Source organism: Tachyglossus aculeatus, chromosome 8 (genome assembly GCF_015852505.1).
Source record: "Tachyglossus aculeatus isolate mTacAcu1 chromosome 8, mTacAcu1.pri, whole genome shotgun sequence".
Taxonomy (NCBI): domain Eukaryota; kingdom Metazoa; phylum Chordata; class Mammalia; order Monotremata; family Tachyglossidae; genus Tachyglossus; species Tachyglossus aculeatus.
In genome coordinates this window covers 34,189,312-34,211,758 of record NC_052073.1, presented here as the reverse complement: position 1 = coordinate 34,211,758, position 22,447 = coordinate 34,189,312, and the positions used below count along the sequence as shown (strand labels likewise).

The 22,447-nt window shown below is 44.3% G+C and overlaps 1 protein-coding gene and 1 pseudogene across 1 annotated transcript; both read right to left on the bottom strand.

The window, feature by feature from the left end:
- Positions 1-673: 673 nt before the first annotated feature.
- On the bottom strand, positions 674-6,973 carry LOC119931404 (annotated as a pseudogene).
- A 10,363-nt stretch (positions 6,974-17,336) lies between these two features.
- LOC119931403 (olfactory receptor 14A16-like) lies at positions 17,337-19,880 on the bottom strand. Its single transcript, XM_038750048.1, has 3 exons — positions 19,284-19,880; positions 19,047-19,103; positions 17,337-17,357 (listed from the first exon to the last, which is right to left on the bottom strand). Exons 1-3 carry the CDS (start codon positions 19,878-19,880, stop codon positions 17,337-17,339), a joined length of 675 nt encoding a protein of 224 aa, XP_038605976.1.
- Positions 19,881-22,447: the final 2,567 nt, after the last annotated feature.

The following is a 22,447-nucleotide window of genomic DNA, read 5'->3' as shown; positions in this document are numbered from 1 at the left end:
GTATTTGTCCCCGGTCTGTCCTTAGGATGAAGTCTTCCATAACCCACTGTACGTACTCTGCTTAAAACGGATTGGGAACAGCAATTCCTTCTACGTCTCCAGCTCCACGCCCTGACACCACCCCAGAGGGATTCAGAAATCCCATCACCTCTGGTTCTTGAAAACACAGTACCCTTGACTCGCGTCTGGCACGCATGCCCCCATGTCTCCGAGAGCATGCAATTAGCAACTGTGTCCGAGGGGTGGGCTATTCAGGTCTCAGCGTGACTTGGTGGAAAAAGCACGACACCGGGAGTCAGAAGAGCCAGGTTCCAGTCCCACTCAGACCTCATTCCTGTTGCGTGATCTTGGGCAGGCCTTTCTTTCTCCGTTTTTCTTTCCCCTCCTGTGAAATGGGGACTAGAGTCCTGTTCTCTCTGCAAGCTCCGGCTCTCACCCCTCCCTCAGTGCTTTGCCCTCTCCGGGCTGATGAATTCATAGACAGACCTGAGGCAGCATGAACCACACAGAGGAGCTGGCAGAGCCCTGACTGCGGAGGCCTAAACCATGATTCCCCCTTCTTCGGAGTTCAGTTCGAGGGTCACTTATACACACTTCAGTTTTGGAGGAAACCTCATCCCCCTCCCCTCACCGCCCCAGCCCTTGTTCTACCTGGGTTCCTTCTTCCCATAGTTCACGGAAGGTCTCTCTGCCCCTCGACCCCAGAGCTGCCCCCTGCTCGCTCCATCGGGCAATCTGGGAATTCCAATTCGGAAAACATCAAACATAAGCCATTGAAAAGGGCAGACTTGGACCTATCTTCTTGAGGGATTTCACCCAATTGAAGTTGCATCGTGAAGGATTTGACCTGAATTGCAGCTTTGTAGAGGAAATTGCTCCAAATCGCTGTTGGCTTCCAAGTTCTATTCTAAATTGAAACCATCACTTATTTCCCTAGGTAAAGGTATAAACTACACAATCGAATAAAATGTTTCTTAATGTTAATATTTGCCTCATTTTTTTTCTTTTTGCAACCTTTTCTCAGAACTCATGAAGCTTCCTGGAAGAAGGAGGGGGAGGGAAGGGGAAGGACAGTGGGAGAGGGTCCCAATGGGAACTGACCCTCTTTGCCAAGGTGACCCTGGGCATCGGCCATCCCAAGGTCAAAATGCCACCTCTGATGTTACTTCTCTGGTCAGAGGGGAGCAGGGCGGAAAGACAGGTGTCCCTCACCTCCGTGCCAACCAAATAAGGTATGGAGGATGAAAGGGGTGGAGATTGAGCAAGCAGAGGATGGAAATGGGAATGGCCCAAGCCACAGCTGATATAAATACCTGTGACCTCTGACCTTCGGGGGCAGAACACCAAGACACGCAGCTTGAATCAGGTTTTGAGTCCTTTTCTCCCACGTACGAATTTACATTCACTGAAACGACTCCATCTCTCTGGCTGAGGAGTCATAGCAGCAGCCATTCCTCAAGTAAATATGGAAGAGTAGGCTTGACCTAGTAGGGAAAGAGCTTGGAAACAGAATTAGGAGTCTCTGCTTTTTGCCACATTGTTCCCGGGGGAAAGGAGATTGGGAGCACTAGGCAATGGACTGGACACAGGAAGAGTAGGAATGAGCGAGAGGGATGTTTTGACAGCCGTGATCCAGGGCCCTGAATGAGCCCTCTACCATCGCAGGCTGTAAGTCAATTCAGTTCCTCAAGCCAGTAGAGCATATCCCAGACCGGGCCAACAACAGGTTTCCAAATCCTCATCTGGAATCTTTTAATGCAGACATGCTGGTGAGAACTGCCGTGGAAGAACCCGAGAACGAACGAGCTTCCTACAAGAAGGCTGGGGAGAGAAGGGGAAGAGAAGTGGGATGGGCCCCAATGGGAACTCTGCCCACCTCCACTCCCCAAATGGTGAACTCTCAATAAGATTTGAAAGCCTTAGCACGTCTGCAGCCAAAGAATACTTTTTCTTTCCATTTCATTCATTCGATAGTATTTATTGAGCACTTACTGCCCATTCGCTTATCTTTGCCTTTGGCGTTTATGAATGGAAAATGTCTTGTATGTGAAGGAACTGATATTAATCGGCCAATAAATCGTATTTATGGATCCCAGCTGTGTGCCGAGCACTGTACTAAGTGCTTGGGAGAGAATGATATAAGAGACCTGGTAGACACATTCCCTGCCAACGATGAGCTTTCAAGTCCAGAGGATATAAGGGTGTGATGTGTGATACGGACACACTTATGAAGGTGGTTTTTAACTGACATGTTTAGGAATGAACTGAATTTTGATCTGTGTTCCAAATTATGTCAACTTCAATTGGTTATAATTTCCAGGCTTTTCAACTTCCACTTTAAGAAAAGACAAAGGAATTGAACCTTCGGATCCCTGCCTCTTCGTGGGATCAGGTTAGAAAATACCCAGGAGGAACAGGATCTCTTTCCTACTGCTTTAAAATGTGCATATACTATACTATATATCTTTAGATCTAGATATACAAATGAATCCATTTGTCTGTGTGACTAAGCATACACTATATATAGTATATACTATAGTATATACTATACTACATATATAGTATATATACTATATACATAGTATATATGCTATATAAGCATATACTATACTATATATCTTTAGATCTAGATATACAAATGAATCCATTCACTGGTTAACGCTGGTAGCCTTCTTTCCATCCCCGGTTTACAAGGCAGCCTGGTTTAGTAGAAAGAGCACAGAATTGGGAGTCAGTTCAATCAATCGGTAAATGATATTTATTGAATGTTTACTGTGTGCACAGCACTGTACTAAAAGCTTGGGAAAGTCCAATACAAGACAGTCAGTAGACATGGTCCTTGCCTAGAAGGAGCTTATAGTCTACAGTTGACCTGGATTCTAGTCCCTGCTCTGCCACTAGCTGATTTGGTGACTATGGACAAGTCATTCAACCTCTCAGGTCCTCAGTTCCCTTGTCAGTATAACAGAGATAAAATAGATTGAGTCCCATGTGGTTCAGACTGATATCCTTGCATGTGGGCTATAAATCCATTATGCGTAGGGAACGTGCCTACTAATTCTATTGTACTGTTCTCTCCCTAGCACTTGGTACAGTGATCTGCACATAATAACTGCTCAGTAAATACCATTGATTGATGTCAGTTAACACAGTAAATGCTTTATTAATGTCTTAATTATTGACAATTGTTTAAATGATGGTATACGTCACATGGATCTGTTTACACTGCCATAACCGTGAATCGAATCTGAAAAATAGTTATGTTTTGGTATAATATCCTATTAATTTCTTTGTAAATGAATTAATTTCACTAGTTATAAGCTCCACCGTGGTGAGTATTTGAATTTAAGGCCTAGGGATGTAGCTGCCCTTAACTTTAATGGTTCCTGAGTTTTCTAGGGCACTAGAGTAAAAGGATGACCATGCAGACGTTTGTTTCAACTAACTGCTAATCTCACAATCAATCAATCAATAGCATTTATTGAGACCTTACTATGTGCATAGCACTGTACTGAGCACTTGGGAGACTACAATAGAGTCATTAGACACATTCCCTACCCACAGTAAGCTTCCAGGCTAGAGGAGAAGACAAATAATAATAATACTAATAATAACAGCCAAGGTCTTTGAAAACATTTGTAAAATCGTCACATAGAACCATGGACAGCATATCATTCTCATCCCCAAAGTACTGCAAAGACAATCTCTGAAAACATTTTTGGGGACACAATTAGTCACTGGCCAGCAAATAACCGGCACAGTAGTTTGATAAGTCCAATTTATCTATTTATATGAGTCTTTAGAGCATTTTAATTTCCTTTTCTGAGGATTGAATGCTTTTATATTTGCAAATGAATTGTTGCAAATGATCTGAATCCACTTAATTTCAGTTAAAAGCATACAATTTTTGCAGTATATCTGAGCCCCCAATTTCAACAAAGGATTTTTGCGACATATTAAGTGTTTTTCGGCAATACAATATGCTATGCCGTTTCAAATGTTAAATGAACGGAGATCTGACACACCAAATTTTTTGTCTTGTTTTTTTAAAACGAGGCTGGGGCGGGGGGGCACACTTGCCCACGATTTACCACACCCAAGGAGTGTCTATTTCAATTTGCAACAACAGGCCCAGTTTCATATGTTTTACAACTTACACACTGCATTCCTGGGGGGGAATTTCCATTGCAATCCAACACGCACCAACCCATTAGCCCTTGTAAATTTTTCATAAATCTTATTAGGAAAATGATTTTAAAATAAAAAATGTTAAGACAATCTGTAAATACACTGTACCACAAAGGAGATTTATCATTGAGAAACAGCTCTTTTTTCCCAAGAATCAAAACGTTCATTTGGAAAATTCAACACTGAACAAATGTTTTCTTGACACCCCTCTTCTGACTTTGCTCTATACAATCACAACTTTCATTTTATGGAATGTGAATGGTTTATATAAAAATGTATATTTTTCAAATGCTATTCTGGCCTTCCTCTCCCTTCTTTGCACAGGGTTACAGCTAAAAGGCATGGGATTTAGAGAGCTAGCTTACTAAGTCAGAGGTACACACAATGTTACCATTTAACATAAAAATTACCAAAGCCATAAAGATACCTCTACAAACATTTCAAGTCTTTAAAGTGATTTATTTATTATGATCAAATAACTGCACACGTTTTATGGCATGGTGGCATTTTTAAACTTAGCTGAAGTCACACATTCCATGTTCACAATGATAATTCTCATTGTTTCAGTGCTAAACTAAAAGGCTTGTGGCGAAAGGAAAAACACAAAAACTTAAGAACTTACAAAAGAAAGATTTTTTCAGGTCTCCATTAAGGTCTTCAGGTCTAAATCTTATCAGAAAAATGATTTTAAAATAAAAAATGTTAGGACAATCTGTAAATACACTATACCACAAAGGAGATTTACCTTCTGATAAACAGCTTTTTTCCCCAAGAATCAAAACGTTTATCTGTCAAATTCAACACTGAACACGTTTTCTTGATACCCCTACTCTGACTTTGCTCAATACAATCACAACTTTCATTTTACAGAACATGAATGGTTTATATAAAAATGTATAGTTTTCAAATGCTATTCTAGCCTTCCTCTCCCTTCTTTGCACAGGGTTACAGCTAAAAGACATGGGACTTAGAGAGCTAGCTTACTAAGTCAGAGTACACACAATGTTACCATTTCACATAAAAGTTAGTAAAATCATAAAGATACCTCTAAGAACATTTCGTCTTTAAAGTGATTTACTTATTACGATCAAATCAGATAATTGCACACGTTATACAGCATGGTGGAATTTTTAAATTTAGCTGAAGTCACACATTCGATGTTCACAATGATAACTCTCATTGTTTCAGTTCTAAACTAAAAGGCTTTGGGCGAAGAAAAATGCAAAAACCTAGGAACGTACAAAAGACTTTTTCAAGTCTACATTAACAAAACCATTTCTCTCAAATAACAGACTAACTTATAATGGCATACCACTGCATTTCTTTGCGTTACATCTAGGAATGCGAGAAGTTTTAATCTCTTTACATAGAAGTTAGTAAAACCTCAAAGATGCCGCTACGAACATTTCAAGTCTTTCAAGTGATTTACTTATTACGAACCAGGGCCCAGAGGTGGGCTTGGGATAGTTCCTCAGTTGTTCATATTCATACCCATCATTGGAGGAGGACCTTGGTTACCAAGCAGGTGCTGGGCTAAATACAATTCTCACGTTTACTGCTCCACAGGGACCCATATCACCCATTCTCATTTCCCGTACTCTCATTTTCCATAAAGTTTAACTCCTTCTTGCTGCCGTCTCATTTCTTCTTGTTCTCTATGACGTATCATCTCCTCTTCTCAAATCCAGTGTTCCTCGTCCTGTTTTAACTGCATCTGCTTCCGGATCCTTAGCTCCGTAACTCTAAGTTCTTCCAATCTTTTCAGTTCTTCTTGGCGCTGCATCAGATCTTGCCTCATCAATATCAACTCGTGTTCATGTCTCACTTCTTCCATTTCTGCTTCTAGTTTCTCTCTGGCTTCTCGGATATTTCTGTCAAGCTGCTCCCGCTGTTGCTTTTCCAACTTCTCAAGAGCTTTCCATCGAGACGCATACGTAAATTCAAAGGTCCCAGGCTGGGCAAAATGTGGCACCGGCTCTCTCTCCTTGTAATATTGTTGGTTTTTCTGCACTTGTTTCTCCGGTAATCCATCTTCATCATCAAATTGCTTCATGGGTTCCACGATGACTGGGCGAGGAGAAGTTGTTAGCAAGAACGCCCCATTTCCGCATCTTTCAACAGCTTTCCGGGCTGAGGGCTTTGACGCAAATTCCACAAAACCTTGTCCCGTCGTTCTCCCTCGATCGTCCACCACAACGACGGCTTTCTCCACGTGCCCGAACCGAGAGAACGCGTGTTCCAGAAGCTCGTTGGAAACCACGGGTGAGAGGTTCTTGACGGTGACGGCGGCCCCTTGGGTGGCAAAGCGAATTCGGAGGGGTCTGGTGTTCAGAAAAGCGCCGTCGAGCTCTGCCTTGGCAATTTCGGCCAGGGCCCGGGACTGCAGGCGGATGAAGCCGAAGCCGCGGTCGCGGTTGATGAAGACCTCGCTGGGCTGCCCGTAGCGCTTGAAGATGCCCTTGAAGACCTCCTCGGTGATGTCGGTGGGCAGGTTGCCCACGAAGAGGCGGCAGCGATGGGTGTAGGTCTTCTCACCGGGCTTCAGGAGGCTTCCGAGGTCGGAGGTGATGCCCGAAGGCCCCGCCGCCTCTGCTGGCCTTATCGCCGGCCTTGTCGCCATGCTTGCCTCGGGCCTGGCCGCCCCCTTCTTGGCCTCCTCCAGGCCTGGTGGCTCTGGGGCCACTTCGTGGGCCGGGTGTCCGGCCCCCATCTTCTCCCCCTCCAAGGCCCACAGGTGGGCCGGGTTGTCTTCGATTGGCATCTCCCTCAGGTTGGCGCCAAACATGGTCGCCCCAAAGGTGCCCCTGACAGGAGGGACCTGGGAAGTCGAGCTCGACCAGACGGATCCTCGGCCTGTCTGGGCAGCTCGGCCGGGTCACCTCACGTCGGCCCACACCACGATGGCAGCGACAGGAGGGCAGCAGCGAAAAGGAAGGAAAAACCCCTTCAAAATGGTGGCAAGCCGAGGTGTGGCATGGTATTTATTCCCAGCCCACGGGGAGTCGGTCAAAATGACGTCAGTTTCCTCCAAAAGACAACCACTCCTTCTTAAAGGTTCGGGTACCTTCCCTTCCCCCCCTCGCCCTCACCACAGTAATAATGAGGGCATTTAGGAAGCGCTTACTATTCACAGAGAAGCAGCGTGGCTCAGTGGCAAGAGCCCGGGTTTTGGAGTCAGAGGTCACGGGTTCAAATCCCGGCTCTGCCAATTGTCAGCTGTGTGACTTTGGGCAAGTCACTTCACTTCTCTGGGCCTCAGCTCCCTCATCTGTAAAATGGGGATGAAGGCTGTGAGCCCCACGTGGGACAACCTGATCATCTTGTAACCTCCCCCAGCGTTTAGAACAGCGCTCAATAAATATGATTGAATGATGATGATGGTATTTGTTAAGCTCTTACTATGTGCAAAGCACTGTACTAAGCGCTTGGGAAGTACAAGTTGGCACCATATAGAGACAGTCCCTACCCAACAGCGGGCTCTATGTGCGAAGCACTCTTGTAAGCTCTGCGAGGAGGGGATACAAGGTGATCAGTTTGTCCCACGTGGGGCTCACAGTCTTCATCCCCATTTTACAGGTGAGGGAACTGAGGCCCAGAGAAGTGAAGGGACCTGCCCAAGGTCACACGACTGACAATTGGCGGAGCCGGGATTTGAACCCATGACCACCGGCTCCAAAGCCCGGGCTCTTGCCACTGTGCCACGTTGCTTCTCTGTACATCACCAGACACTCATCTGTCATTTTGACCACGTTGGCTGAACCTAAGAAACAGCGGGGCTTAGCGGCAAATGCCTGGGCTTGGGAGTCGGAGGTCGTGGGTTCTAATCCCGGCTCCGCCACTTGTCTGCCGTGTGACCCTGGGCAAGCCACTTCTCTTCTTTGGGCCTCAGTTACCTCACCTGGAAAATGGGGATGAAGACCGTGAGCCCCATGTGGGACAACCTGATTACCTTGTATCTACCCCAGTGCTTAGAACGGTGCTTGGCACGTAGTAAGCGTTTAACGGATACCATTATTATTATTATTATTGTTCATTTCCTAGGTGTCCAGTATGCCCTGATTGTACAGTTCATTTTCATTCACTGGATCAAGAAAGCCAGCACATCCTTTAGGATATCAGGCTCCACATCAGAGCCTGTTGTGCTATCCTACCTTTTCTGGAGCTGCAAGAGTTGGAACACCCGTCTGGCTGCTCAAGCAATTCTACAAGTGACACTCGGGTCATACTTAATCTCAAATGGGAAGACAAGATAATGGATAACGAAGTTCTGGAATGTAGTTAGTCTCTAACATAGAAGCTATGCTCACCTTCACCCAACTACACTGGGTGGGGATGCATAAAAAGACTGAACGACAGCAGGATATCCAGACCGTTGAATGGAGAAATGAACTTGGGAAAAAAAAGCAAGAGAGGAGGTGACATTTCAAGGAGATGATATAACAAACCCTCATACGATACTGCATCCCAGCTGAAAACTGGAAATCAGTTGCTGAGGATAGACCGGTTTGGCCCTTACCCTGCTATCTAGAAAAGATTGGCCTTTTCAAGAAAAAGCTTTTTAAGGACTGAAAGACAAGAAAACAAGAAAACAGTGTAGGACACTGCACACATTAACGTAAGTGTAAGCATAAACCTTTTTTGTGTACAGAATATGGCTAGAATTGTAGGTCCTGCATTGGGATTTTCAGCCACAGATGCACTCCTAGGTGAACTTCACAATGAGAGGTACCATAAATGTCACTGAATAAATATTTATTTATATTGATGTCTTTGTCCCTGCATAGACTTTAAACTCATTGCAGGCAAGGAGCAAGTCTACCAACTCCATTATATATCATCTTAGTACAGTTCTCTGCACACAGTAAGCATCCAGTAAGCATCCAGTAAATACCGTTGATGATAATGATAGGACAACTTCCTAGTTATGTAATTATTTTAATTCAATTAGACTCAATATGTGAATCTTCTCATCTTCTCTTCATTCACCTATCACTCTGGTTACTCCTCTGCCCTCACTTTTGCTGGTTCTTCTTCTTGTCATGCACTACCTCATGTTCAGTTTTGGATCCCTTTCTATTGTAATCCATATTCACTTCTTGGGAAGCTTAATTGCTCACACCAATTCACCTACAACCTCTATACTGATTACCTCTCTCCTCTGCAAACTCACATTTGCTCCTGCATTCTGGACATTTCTAAACAGATGCTCCACTGGCACCTCAAGTTCAAAATGTCCAAAACTGAACTCCTCACTTCACTCCCAAATGCTTTCTTGCTCCTAACTTTCCCATCATCATCAACTCGCCCAGGATTTTGTTTTGTTCTCTGTCTCCCCCTTCTAGACTGTGAGCCCGCTGTTGGGTAGGGACCGTCTCTATATGTTGCCAACTTGTACTTCCCAAGCTCTTAGTACAGTGCTCTGCACACGGTAAGTGCTCAATAAATACGATTGGATGAATGAATATAGTAGATATAGATATATAGTATACATATATGTACTATATGTAGTAGATATATAGAGATATATCGATATATATCCAAATATATATATATATATATATAAACCCCTTCTAGACTGTGAGCCCACTGTTGGGTAGGGGCCATCTCTGTATGTTGCCAACTTGTACTTCCCAAGCGCTTAGTACAGTGCTCTGCACACAGTAAGCACTCAATAAATGCGATTGAATGAATGAATGAATATAGATCGACATCTTTATCTATCTATAATTTTACTACTATTGAAGAAATGCAGCTGTCCTTAGGTGGACCACTCCAATAGTGTGCTTATGTCATTCAGCATAGAAATAGTTTGGTGAAATTTAAACTGCAAATTAGTAAAAATATTGAAAGAGTTGTCTGGAATAAAACCATTTTAAGGTAGCTCAAATGCAACCTTAAATAAGTTGATATTAGTGTTCTGTAATATTAAGTTGATAGATCCAGCTCTTACTGATCACATATGTATAATCATTGGCTACTTAATAATAAATGTACTCTATCCAATGACTTTGTCATTTTCCTATTCACATGATCTTGTAATTTATTGGGGCTATTTGGGTTAACATTCTAACATAAATTTGATTTGTGTCATAACACTACTTTTTTACTAATAGCAGTATGAGAAATATAATGCTAATATGATTACCCACTTGAAATAAGAATATGAGAAAATATTATGCTTTTATCTGTCAACATCCCGAACTAAAGACAATATTCCAACTCATGCACCTAGTATGTATGGAAATTTTTAACAATTGGTATTACTTATCATGCCATAATAGAAAATAAAAATCTACTACATGAAAATTCCATGATGAGACACAGTCTATCAATAGCATTGATTGTGCACTTTGCGCAGATCACTGTACTAACTTACTGGGAGACTACAACAGAGTTTGTTGACACGATCCCTCCCATCAAGTGGGGTAGTCAGATACTAATATAATGATAATGATGGCAATTGTTAAGTGCTTACTATGTGCAAAGCACTGTTCTAAGCGCTGGGGAGGATACAAGGTGATCAGGTTGTCCCACGTGGGGCTCACAGTCTTAATCCCCACTTTACAAAGATGGATAGTAGTCCATCTTCCTGATTGAAGCGCTGTAGTTCTTTGTTCAAATAGTAGAAATAAATATTTATGTTGACTATAAAATATATGCCTTCAGAGAATCAGAATGGCCTGGTGGATAGACCATGGACCCGGGAATCAAAAGGACATGGGTTTTAATCCCAGCTCTACCATTTGTCTGCTGTGTGACCTGGGGCAAGTCACTTCACTTCTCTGAGCCTCAATTACCTCATCTGTAAAACGGGGATTAAGACTATGAATCCCTTGTGGGACATGGACTGTGTCCAAACTGATTAGCTTGTGTGTCTACCCCAGGGCTTAGTATAGTGCCTGGCATATAGTCATAGCTTAACAAATGCAATAAAAAAATAATAACTTGACTTTCTTAAACCAATCCCGCAATGATTCCACTAATTCCTCCTGACTAACTATTATCAAATTTAAAAGCCATACCACATTGATACTTTGTAGTGATATACTATTATTTGAAGCATCTTGGATACCTTATGATAATCTAAGTCGGAGACTAATTGTCTTCAAATGTAAAGACTGAAGCATGGATACAATAGCTAGGGGAAATGGAAAAAAAAGTTGTTTGGAAAAATATGTGATATTCACAGATTAATAGCCTTAATGCATTCTGTACTGTCACTGTTAACGGTGGCTAACATTTGAGGTTTCCCTCTAGACTGTGAGTTCGTTGTGAACAGGGATTGCCTCTCTTTATTGCTGTATTGTACTTTCCCAAGTGCTTAGTACAGTGCTCTGCACACTGGAAGTGCTCAGTAAATATGATTGAATGAATGAATGAAAACTTAGGAGGGTATGTGACCATTATACAAAAGATTAGGAATAGTCAAATTGTATTCAACTACCACTTCTATGCAGATGACACCCAAATCTACATCTCCAGCCTTGTTCTCTCTCCTGTCTCCATTCTCGCATCTTCTCCTGCCTTCGAGCCCACTGCTGGGTAGGGACCATCTCTATATGTTGCCAACTTGTACTTCCCAAGCGCTTAGTACAGTGCTCTGCACACAGTAAGCGCTCAATAAATACGATTCAATGAATGAATATCCTCCTGTCACCTTAAACTTAACATGACCACAACGGAGCTCCTTATCTTTCCACCTAAACCCTGTCCTCCCCCTGACTTTCCCATCACTTGTAGATGGCACCACCATCCTTCCTATCTCACAAGCCTGAAACCTTGATGTTATTCTTGACTCCTCTCTCTCATTCAACACACATTCTCAATCTGTCGCCAAATCTTGTTGGTCCCACCTTCACAACATCACTAAGATCTGCCCTTTCCTCTTCATCCATACTGCTACTACATTAATAAAATCATTCATCCTATCCCACCTGGATTACTGAATCAGCCTGCTTGCTGACTTCCCAGCCTCCTGTCTCTCCCCACTCCAGTCCACACTTCACTCTGCTGCCCAGATCATTTTTCTACAAAAAATGTTCTGGACAAATGTTCCGGACAAAAAAGTCCAGCAGTTGCCCATTCACCTCTAAATAAAAAAAAACTCCTCTCCATTGGCTTTAAAGCACTCTATCACCTTGCCCACTGCTACCTCATCTCACTTCTCTCTTCCTACAACCCAGCCCACACACTTTGCTCCTCTAGTGCTAACCTTCTCACTCTGCCTCGATCTCACCTGGCTCGCTGCCGAACCCTGGCCCACGGCTGGCCTGGAATGCCCTTCCTTCTATAATCTGGCAGACAACAACTGTCTCTCATTTCAAGCCTTATTGAAGGCACATCTCCTCCAAGATGCCTTCCCAGACTGAGCCCCACTTTTCCTAATCTCTCACTCCCTTCTTCATCACCCTGACTTGCTCTCCTTCCTTTCACCACTCCTAGCCCCAAAGCACTTATGTATCTTATGTACTTATGTACATTGCTTAGAGAAGCAGCATGGCTTATTGGAAAGAATGCAGGCTTGGGAGTCAGAGATCATGAGTTCTAATCCCGGCTCTGCCACTTGTCAACTGTGTGACTTTTGTCGAATTACTTAACTTCTCTGTGCCTAAATTATCTCATCTGTAAAATGGGGATTAAGACAGTCAGCCCCACGTGGGACAACCAGATAACCTTGTATATATCCTAGCACTTAGCACAGTGCTTGGCACATAGTAAGTGCTTAACAAATGCCATCATTATTACATCTGTAATTTTATTTATCACTTTTCTCTTCCCCCCTCCCAGCCCCAAAGCACTTATGTGCATATCTTCTAGGCTGTGAGCCCACTGTTGGGTAGGGACCGTCTCTATATGTTGCCAACTTGTACTTCCCAAGCGCTTAGTACAGTGCTGTGCACACAGTAAGCACTCAATAAATACGATTGATTGATTGATTGATATCTGTAATTTTATTTATTTGTACTGATGTCTGTCTCCCCTACACTAGCCTGTGAGCTCATTGTGGGCAGGTAATGTAACTGTTTGTTGTTGCATGTACTTTGCCAAGTGCTTAAAGATGAGGGAACTGAAGCCCAGAAAAGTGAAGTGACTTGCCCAAGATCACACAATAGAAAGAGGCAGAATCAGGATGATAACCCAGTTCCTCCTGACTCCTAGCCCCATATTCATTCATTCAATCAATCAATCGCATTTATTGAGCGCTTACTGTGTGCAGAGCACTGTACTAAGCGCTTGGGAAGTACAAGTTGGCAACATGTAGAGACGGTCCCTACCCGACAGCGGGCTCACAGTCTAGAAGGGGGAGATGGACAACAAAACAAAACATATTAACAAAATAAAATAAATAGAATAAATATGTACAAATAAAATAGAGTAATAAATACGTACAAACATATATACATATATACAGGTGCTGTGGGGAGGGGAAGGAGGTAAAGGGGGGATGGGGAGGGGGAGGAGGGGGAGAGGAAGGAGGGGACTCAGTCTGGGAAGGCCTCCTGGAGGAGGTGAGCTCTCAGTAGGGCTTTGATGGGAGGAAGAGACCTAGCTTGGCGGATGTGCGGAGGGATTGGGGGCATTCCGGGCCAGGGGGAGGACGTGGGTCGACGGCGGGACAGGCAAGAACGAGGCACAGTGAGGAGGTTAGTGGCAGAGGAGCGGAGGGTGTGGGCTGGACTGGAGAAGGACAGAAGGGAGGTGAGGTAGGAGGGGGCGAGGTGATGGACAGCCTTGAAGCCGAGGGTGAGGAGTTTTTGCCTGATGAATAGGTTGATTGGTAGCCACTGGAGATTTTTGAGGATTCACTTTCGAGGATATTGTATCCACTAAGCCATGCTGCTCTTTAGCTTGTATGTTAAGCCATGTTCTGTGTCCAGTCAAATCACCTCTTGAGAGTAGAGCTATGGGCAAGTTTTCCCTTTTATGGTTTGTTGGGCCATGTTATGTGTCCAGTTGAGGTTCCTTCTTAATAATAATAATAATAATGGCATTTATTAAGTGCTTACTATGTGCAAAGCACTGTTCTAACTGCTGGGGAGAGTACAAGGTGATCAGGTTGTCCCACAGGGGGCCCGCAGTCTTAATCCCCATTTTACAGATGAGGTAACTGAGGCACAGAGAAGTGAAGTGACTCGCCCAAAGTCACACAGCTGACAATTGGAGGAGCCTGGATTTGAATGCATGACCTCTGGCTCCAAAGCCCGTGCTCTTTCCACTGGGCCACGCTACAGCTTGAGGTATGGGCAGGCAAAGGCACCATTTGCTGTGAATAAAGTAATGACAGTGAGGTGGGGCAAGCAGGTGGAGACGGGTTTGGCCCAGCCCTCAGTGGCCAGCATCTTCAGCACCACCCAGAAGATCAATCAATCAATCAATCGTATTTATTGAGCGCTTACTATGTGCAGAGCACTGTACTAAGCGCTTGGGAAGTACAAATTGGCATCACATAGAGACAGTCCCTACCCAACAGTGGGCTCACAGTCTGAAAGGGGGAGACAGAGAACAGAACCAAACATACCAACAAAATAAAATAAGTAGGATAGAAATGTACAAGTAAAATAAATAAATAAATAAATAAATAGAGTAATAAATATGTACAACCATATATACATATATACAGGTGCTGTGGGGAAGGGAAGGAGGTAAGACAGGGGGGTGGAGAGGGGGATGAGGGGGAGAGGAAAGAAGGGGCTCAGTCTGGGAAGGCCTCCTGGAGGAGGTGAGCTCTCAGCAGGGCCTTGAAGGGAGGAAGAGAGCTAGCTTGGCGGAGGGGCAGAGGGAGGGCATTCCAGGCCCGGGGGATGACGTGGGCCGGGGGTCGATGGCGGGACAGGCGAGAGAGAGGATGTGTACGTGAGAGACAATGATTTGATACGAAGCAGCCCAGAACCAAAGTGATAGTCACTGCCAGAGCACAGACCTCTTCCTGGACCTCCCCTGGGCACATGAGTTTGAGTAACTCTGGGACGTTGTATTTACTATTCTATTTATTTTATTTTGTTAATATGTTTTGTCTTGTTGTCTGTCTCCCCCTTCTAGACTGTGAGCCCGCTGTTGAGTAGGGACTGTCTCTATATGTTGCCGACTTGTACTTCCCAAGCGCCTAGTACAGTGCTCTGCACACAGTAAGCGCTCAATAAATATGATTGAATGACTGACTGAATGAATATGATTGAATGAATGAATGGCCATGCAGTGGTCATAGGACAGCACTGTGAGGAAGTCCCAGGTCCTCAGTACTAATGATCACAGAAGAAAACACTTGGGAAACACAGCCCAGGAAAGAGGTGGGTTGACGACTGAGGAAGGATTCGGGGATGGAGACAAAGATAAAACAGAGGAAGGATAGGAGTGGAAGTGCCAGTGGAGGGTGGTGATGGCAATGATGAGGTCACTCAAGACCCCTTCTGAAGGAGTCAAAAATAATAGTATCAGTATATTCCTACAAATCTTCAAAAAATTACAAGCCAAACCAGATATGCTTCCTGGTACAATGGACACTGTGTTGGGTGGGGCAAAGATTGTAACAATTGTTCCTCAGTTAATAAATCCTACTCAAGACCTAATAAGGGCAGAAAGGGCAGATAGGGAGTTCACTGATTGAATGGCTGAAACGGAAAGAAGAGTGGTGAGAGTAGTGGTAGTAGTAGTGAGGGGTCGGCAGTGAGATAAATGAGATTGAGGCACAGTGAGAAGGTCAATATCAGTGGAGTGAAGTGTACGGGCTTGATTACAGTAAGAGAGTAGCAAGGTAAGGTAGGAGGGGGTAAGGTGATTGAATGCTTTAAAGCCTATGGTGAGGAGTTTTTATTTGATGTGGAAGTGGATGGGCAACCCCTGGAGTTTTTTGAGGAGTGGGAAGGCACGTCTTGAACGTTTTTTGTAGAAAAATGATGCAGGCACCAGAGTGAAGTATGGACTAGACTGGGGAGAGGCAGGAGAATGGGAGGTCAGCAAGGAGATGATTCAGTAATCCAGGTGGGATAGGACGAGATATTGTATTAACACGGTAGCAGTTTGGACTGAGAGGAAAGGGTGAATTTTAGCAATTGTTGTGAAGGTGGGACTGACAGGATTTAGTAATGGATAGTTGGTGGGTACATTCCCTGCCCTCATGGAGCTTCCAGTCTAGAGGGGGAGACAGAGGAGAAAATAAATTATGCATATGGACAAAGGACTTGGGGGCTTAGCAGGTGGAGGTACAAATACAAGTGCAAAAGTGAATTGGCATTTTGAGCCAATTTTATCATTCCAATCAATCAATGGTATATATTGGAGGTTTGCAGGGTGCGGAACTCTGTACTAAGCACTTGGGAAAGTACAATAGAAAGGATTTGGTAGATGTGTTCTAGGGATTTGAAAGCAGCTTCTCCATCCATCTGAGTCTCCTGATTGCTCTTCTCTGCATTCATTGCATCTGTATTGTGAACCTCCATTACCCGGGGATGGGAACTTAATGCCTTGTCCTAGGTGAGGTGTGAAATTCCATTTATTCCTTTCAGATATGGATCAATGCATCAAGTGCCCCCAAGATGAATTTCCAAATCTTTTAAGATATCGGTATATCCGGAAGGATGTGGTCTTCCTTTCCTACCAGGAGCCTCTGGGAATGGTTCTAGTGTCCTTAGCCCTCTGTTTCTCCTCACCGCCCTGATTTTGATGGTCTTTATCATTTCACGCCTCAACTTTGTCTCTTTCACCAAAGGAATGTGCCAAATTAAATTATTAAGGCAATCATTCACTGGTATTTACTGAACGCTTACTATGTGCAGAGCACTCTACTAAGTAGTTGGGAAAGCTCAATATAACAGAGTTGGTAGATGTAATACTTGCTCACAGGGAATTTACAGTGTGCAGGAGGAGATAGAAATTAAAGTAAATAACAAAGAGAGTTTGCAGTATAAAGGGGGATACAGAAATTAAAATAAATTACAGAGTATAAGGTTAAGTGCATAATTGTTGCAGAGCTGGGATGAGTATCAAAGTGAATAGATTTTCTAATAGATTTACGTGTTACATTAGGATTTGTTCCAGAAACCATGGTAAAGGATTATGAAATTCCATTTTGTGCTATGTTCTCTAGTAATGAATGATATGAAACTACTATTTAATCTTTATTAAAGTAGCTCATGGTATGAGGAGTTGTATTACTGAGGCGCAGCATAGCCCTGTGGAAAGAACACGGCAATGGGAGTCAGAGGTCCTGGGTTCTAATCCTGATTCCACCATTTGTCTGCTGTAACCTGCAGCAAGTCACGTCACATCTCTGTGCCTCAGTGAACTTATCTGTGAAAAGTAAATTATGGCTGTGAGCCCAAGTGGGACAAGGATTCCGTTCAACCCGATTAACTTGTATCTACCCCAACTTTATGGAGTTTGCAGTGACAATGTATGGATCAGAAAGCTGGACAGTGAAAAAACAGGATAGAAAGAACATCGATTCTTTTGAAATGTGGTGTAGGAGAAGGTTTTTGCTAATACCATGGACTTCCTGAAAAATAAACTAGTGGATTTTAAAGCAAATTAAACCGAAGTGTTTGGGAAGGGCAAATAATTCGACTTAGATAGCATATTTTGGACACATAATCAGGAGGACTAATTCTCTGGAAAAGAAACTCATGCTAGGAAAAATCCAAAGAAAACGTGGAAGAGGCAGACAAGCAGCTAAATGGATAGATACCATAAGGATGATAACGGAAGAACCATTAGAAAGGTTGCGGATTATGGCAGAGGACAGGGCGTTCTGGAGGAAGTATATCCGTGGAGTCACTACGAATTGGAAATGACTCAAAGGCACATAATAATCATTATCATTATCATCATAACCCCAATGCTTAGTGCAGTTCCTGGCACATTGCATTCACTTAACAAATGCCATTTAAAAAAAGAGCATACTGAGGGTCTTGGGAGTTGTGATTGGGGCTTAGCAAGATCCCAGGGGAATCTGAGGGTTATTTGGTGGAAAAGTCCAGAGCCCAATCAGCACTCGCTAAGGCCATGTGGCCTGAGTATTTTATTGAGCACTTTCTATGTGCCAAGCAGTGTGCTAAGTGTTGGGAAAGAGTACCAGCTTGGCCTAGTGGGAAGAAAACGGACCCGAGAGTCAGAGGATTTGGGTTCTAATTCTGGCTCTGCCACTTGTTGCCTCTGTGGTTTTGGACAAGTCGTTTCACTTCTCTGAGCCTCGGCTACCTCATCTGTGAAATGGAGATTCCGACTTTGAGCCCATGTGGGACATGGATTGTGTCCAACCTGATTAGCTCGTATCTACTCCAGAATTTAGTACAGTGCCTGGCATTTAATAAGTGTTTAAGACATACCATTAAAAAAAAGAATGAGAGGGAATGGAGGGTTGGGAAGGGTTGAGGGAGGAGGGAAAAAAGGAAAGCTCTTCCCTTTAGACCAGTGAGGCTACAGCCCTCTATCAATATAATAATAATGGTATTAGCTATGTGCCAAGCTCTTTATTAAGCACTGGGGTAGATATAAGATCTTCAAATTGAACACAGTCCCTGTCCCACTTAGATTTCACAATTTAAGTAGGAGAGAGAACAGGGATTGAATCCCCATTTTGCAGATGAGGGAACTGAGACACTGAGATGTGAAGTGAGTTGCCCAAGGTCACACAGCAGACAAGCCAAAGAGGCAGAATTAAAACTTAGGTTCTCAGCCCCCCCAGGCTCAGGCTCTTCACCATAACACGCTGCTTCCCTTAGGTGGATCCATCCGTGCTCCTATTGCCTCATAAAGAGAGAGGGTCGGTTTGAAATGAGGTTGCCAGAGAAAATATTCCCCAGGGCGGCCTTCATGTCCCGATTCCTCAGGCTGTAGATGAGGGGGTTCATGGTGGGGGGCACCAAGGCGTAGAACACGGACACCAGCAGGTCCAGATAAGATAGACCACCTGAAATTGGCTTCAGATGGGCAAAGACACCGGTGAAAAGATACAGAGAGACAACGGCGAGGTGAGGCAGGCAGGTGGAAAAGGCTTTGGCCCGGCCCTCGGTGGCAGGCATCCTCAGCACAGCCCTGAAAATGTAGATATAAGAGACAAAGATGGATACAAAGCAGCACAAAACCAAAGTGATACTCACTGCCAGTGCAGAGATTTCTGCCTGGGCCTCTCCCGGGCATATGAGTTTGAGCAACTGTGGGATGTCACAGAAGAACTGGTGGATGACCCGAGGACCACATAAGTGGCAAGAGAAAGTGGCAGTGGTGTTCATCAGGGCGTAGAGGCCCCCGCCGAGCCAGGAGGCAACCACCATTTTCCAACACGCCCCTTGGTCCATGGTGACATAATAGCGGAGAGGGCAGCAGATGGCCACGTAGCGGTCATAGGACATCACCGTGAGGAAGATCAGGTCTGTAGCGGCAAACATCAGGTAGGAAAACACTTGGGAAACACAGCCCAGGAAAGAAATAGATTGACGATTGCTCAGGGAGTTGAGGATGGATTTAGGGACGGTGGTGGAGATGAAGCAGAGGTCGATAAGGGACAGGTTCCTGAGGAAGAAGTACATGGGGGTGTGGAGGCGCCGGTCGAGGGTGGTGACGGCGACGATGAGGAGATTCCCCATCAGGGCCGCCAGGTAGACAAGGAGGAATAGCGCGGCATGAACCAGCTGCAGTTCCTGGACCTCTGAGAACCCAAGGAGGATGAATTCTGTCATGGTGGTGATGTTGGACATTCTCTCCTCGGTAATGATGTGGGCACCCTGGGGAATAAGAGACTGGAAAATGAGAACGGAAAGGCAATGCTTTTCGGTGACAATTCTGGAGCTGCTTAATGGCTGAGGAAAATAAGAAGAATGTGCATTCTCTATCGGAGAACACTTCACTTGTATTGTTTTCTTTAAACTGTAAGTTCCTTGTGGGCAGGGGTCATGCCTTTTGAAGAGAGACGAGCAGATATCGTAAAATTTGAAGGGAGGGAGTGTGTGAACTCAGAAATGAAGAGAAGCAGTGAAGTATTGTGTCCTAGTGGAAGGAGATCAGGCCTGAGAGTCAGAGGACCTGGGGTCTAATCCTGGCTCTTCCACATGTCTGCTGTGTGACCCAGGGAACAGAACTCCACTTCTCTGTGCCTCAGTTCCCTCATCTGTAAAATGAGGATTAATACTATGAGCCCCATGTGGGATCATCATCATCATCATCAATCGTATTTATTGAGCGCTTACTGTGTGCAGAGCACTGTACTAAGCGCTTGGGAAGTACAATCCAACCTGACTATCTTCTAAGTAGCCTAGTGTTCAGTAGAGTGCCCTGGAACATAACACATCTACCCCAGTGCTTGGTACAGAAGCAGCATGGCTTAGTGGAAAGAGCCCGGGCTTGGGAGTCAGAGGTTATGGGTTCTAATCCCGACTCCACCACTTATCAGGTGTGTGACTTTGGGCAAGTCACTTCACTTCTCTGTGCCTCAGTTACCTCATCTGTAAAATGGGGTTGACTGTGAGCCCCATGTGGGACAACCTGATTACCTTGTATCGCCCCCAGTGCTTAGAACGGTGCTTGGCACATAGTAAGCGCTTAACAAAAGCCATCATCATTATTATTATTGTTACAGTGATTGGCCCAGAGTAAGTGCCTGAAAAAACCTCATTTATCATTATTATCTGTTCCCCTTATCTGGAGAGCATGGGTCTTCAAAGCCAAACCAATTCATCCTCTCTGCTTCACAACCTTGTCACTCACACCACCTCCCATCTTTCTCTGGTGAGTCTCCCCCTCAGAGACCTTTGACCTTAGTAGCATTGGCCCCAACAGCTGGCACCAACTCCAGCCCCAGGCCAGTTACCCAAGAACTTAGTACAGTGCTCTGCACAGAGTAAGTGTTCAATAAATACCATGGATTGAATGTACATCCAATCGTTGATTTTTACTGCCCTAGTTCTAAACATGTTTATGTCTCTCTTGTCAATTAGAGTGTAAGATCATTATGGGCAGAGAGCGTGTCCGTTCATTCATTTATTTAATGGTATTATTGAGCACTTACTATGCACAGAGCACTATACTCTGTGATTGGGGGAGTACAATATCACAAAATTGGGGAACACATTCCCTGCCCACAATGGGTTTATGGTCCATATGTGTGCAATGTAGAGAATGATCTTTTCACTACTGCTGTGAAACAGCAAACAAATGTGAGCAGGAACCTCAAAGAATACCCAGAATGTGTCAGATAAATAGAGATAAATAATAATACTATTTGTTAAGCACTGTTTTAAGCCCTGGGGAAAACCATGGTAATCATATTAGTCACAGTCCCTGTTCCCCATGGGGCTTACATGGGGGAAGGAGAACAGGCTTTGAATTCCCACTTTTGCAGATGAGCATACTGAGGTACAGAGAAGTGAAGTGACTTGCCTGAGATGATACAGCAGGCATATGGATTAGAACATAAGTCCTCTGTTCCCCTTGGCCCATACTCTTTCCATTAAGCCATGCTGCACCTCAAAACTACTAGGGTTCCTAGGAAACTCGTGGAGAGTCTTGTAGCACAAAGGGTCTTCCCTGGAACAAACGGTTCCGAGCATGTCTGTTAGGGTCCTGAACAAAGAAAGCAATGAGCATTGAGCAGCAACCTTTGGCTCTCTCAGGGGGACCCAACAACTTCACATTCACTCTTATTCTCCTCTTTCAGCTCAAGAGGGTGAAGCAACGTCACCTTCTCTGCTTTCTACCATATTTGTCATTCGAACTTGGCTAACGCCTAGTTCGGCATTGAGAAGCAGCGTGGACTAATAGGTCCTGGGAGTCAGAGAACCTGGATTCTAATCCCAGCTCCACCACTTTGCTGCTGTGTCACCTTGGACATGTCATTTAGCTTCTTCGTGCCTCAGCTCCCTCACCTGCAAAATGGAGATTCAATGCCTGCTCACCCTCCTACTAAGACTGTGAGCCCCACGTGGGGCAGAGACTTTGTCCAACCTGATTAACTTGTATCTACCCCAGGATTTAGCACAATGCTTGACAGATAGTAAGTGCTTAATACCATTAAAAAAATCCCTAATCAGACATCAGCCTTGAAGACCCTTCAGCATAACAAATCTCCCTACCTATGAGGACTAGCCAAAGAAGAATAGCTCCCCTGCAACTTCCCACAATTGCTCAGTACATAATAATGATAAAAATTAGGGTATTTGTTAAGTGTTTACTGAGTGTCAAGCATTTAGATGTTGGGTAGGGACTTTACCCACTGTTGGGTAGGGACTGTCTCTATGTGATGCCAATTTGTACTTCCCAAGCGCTTAGT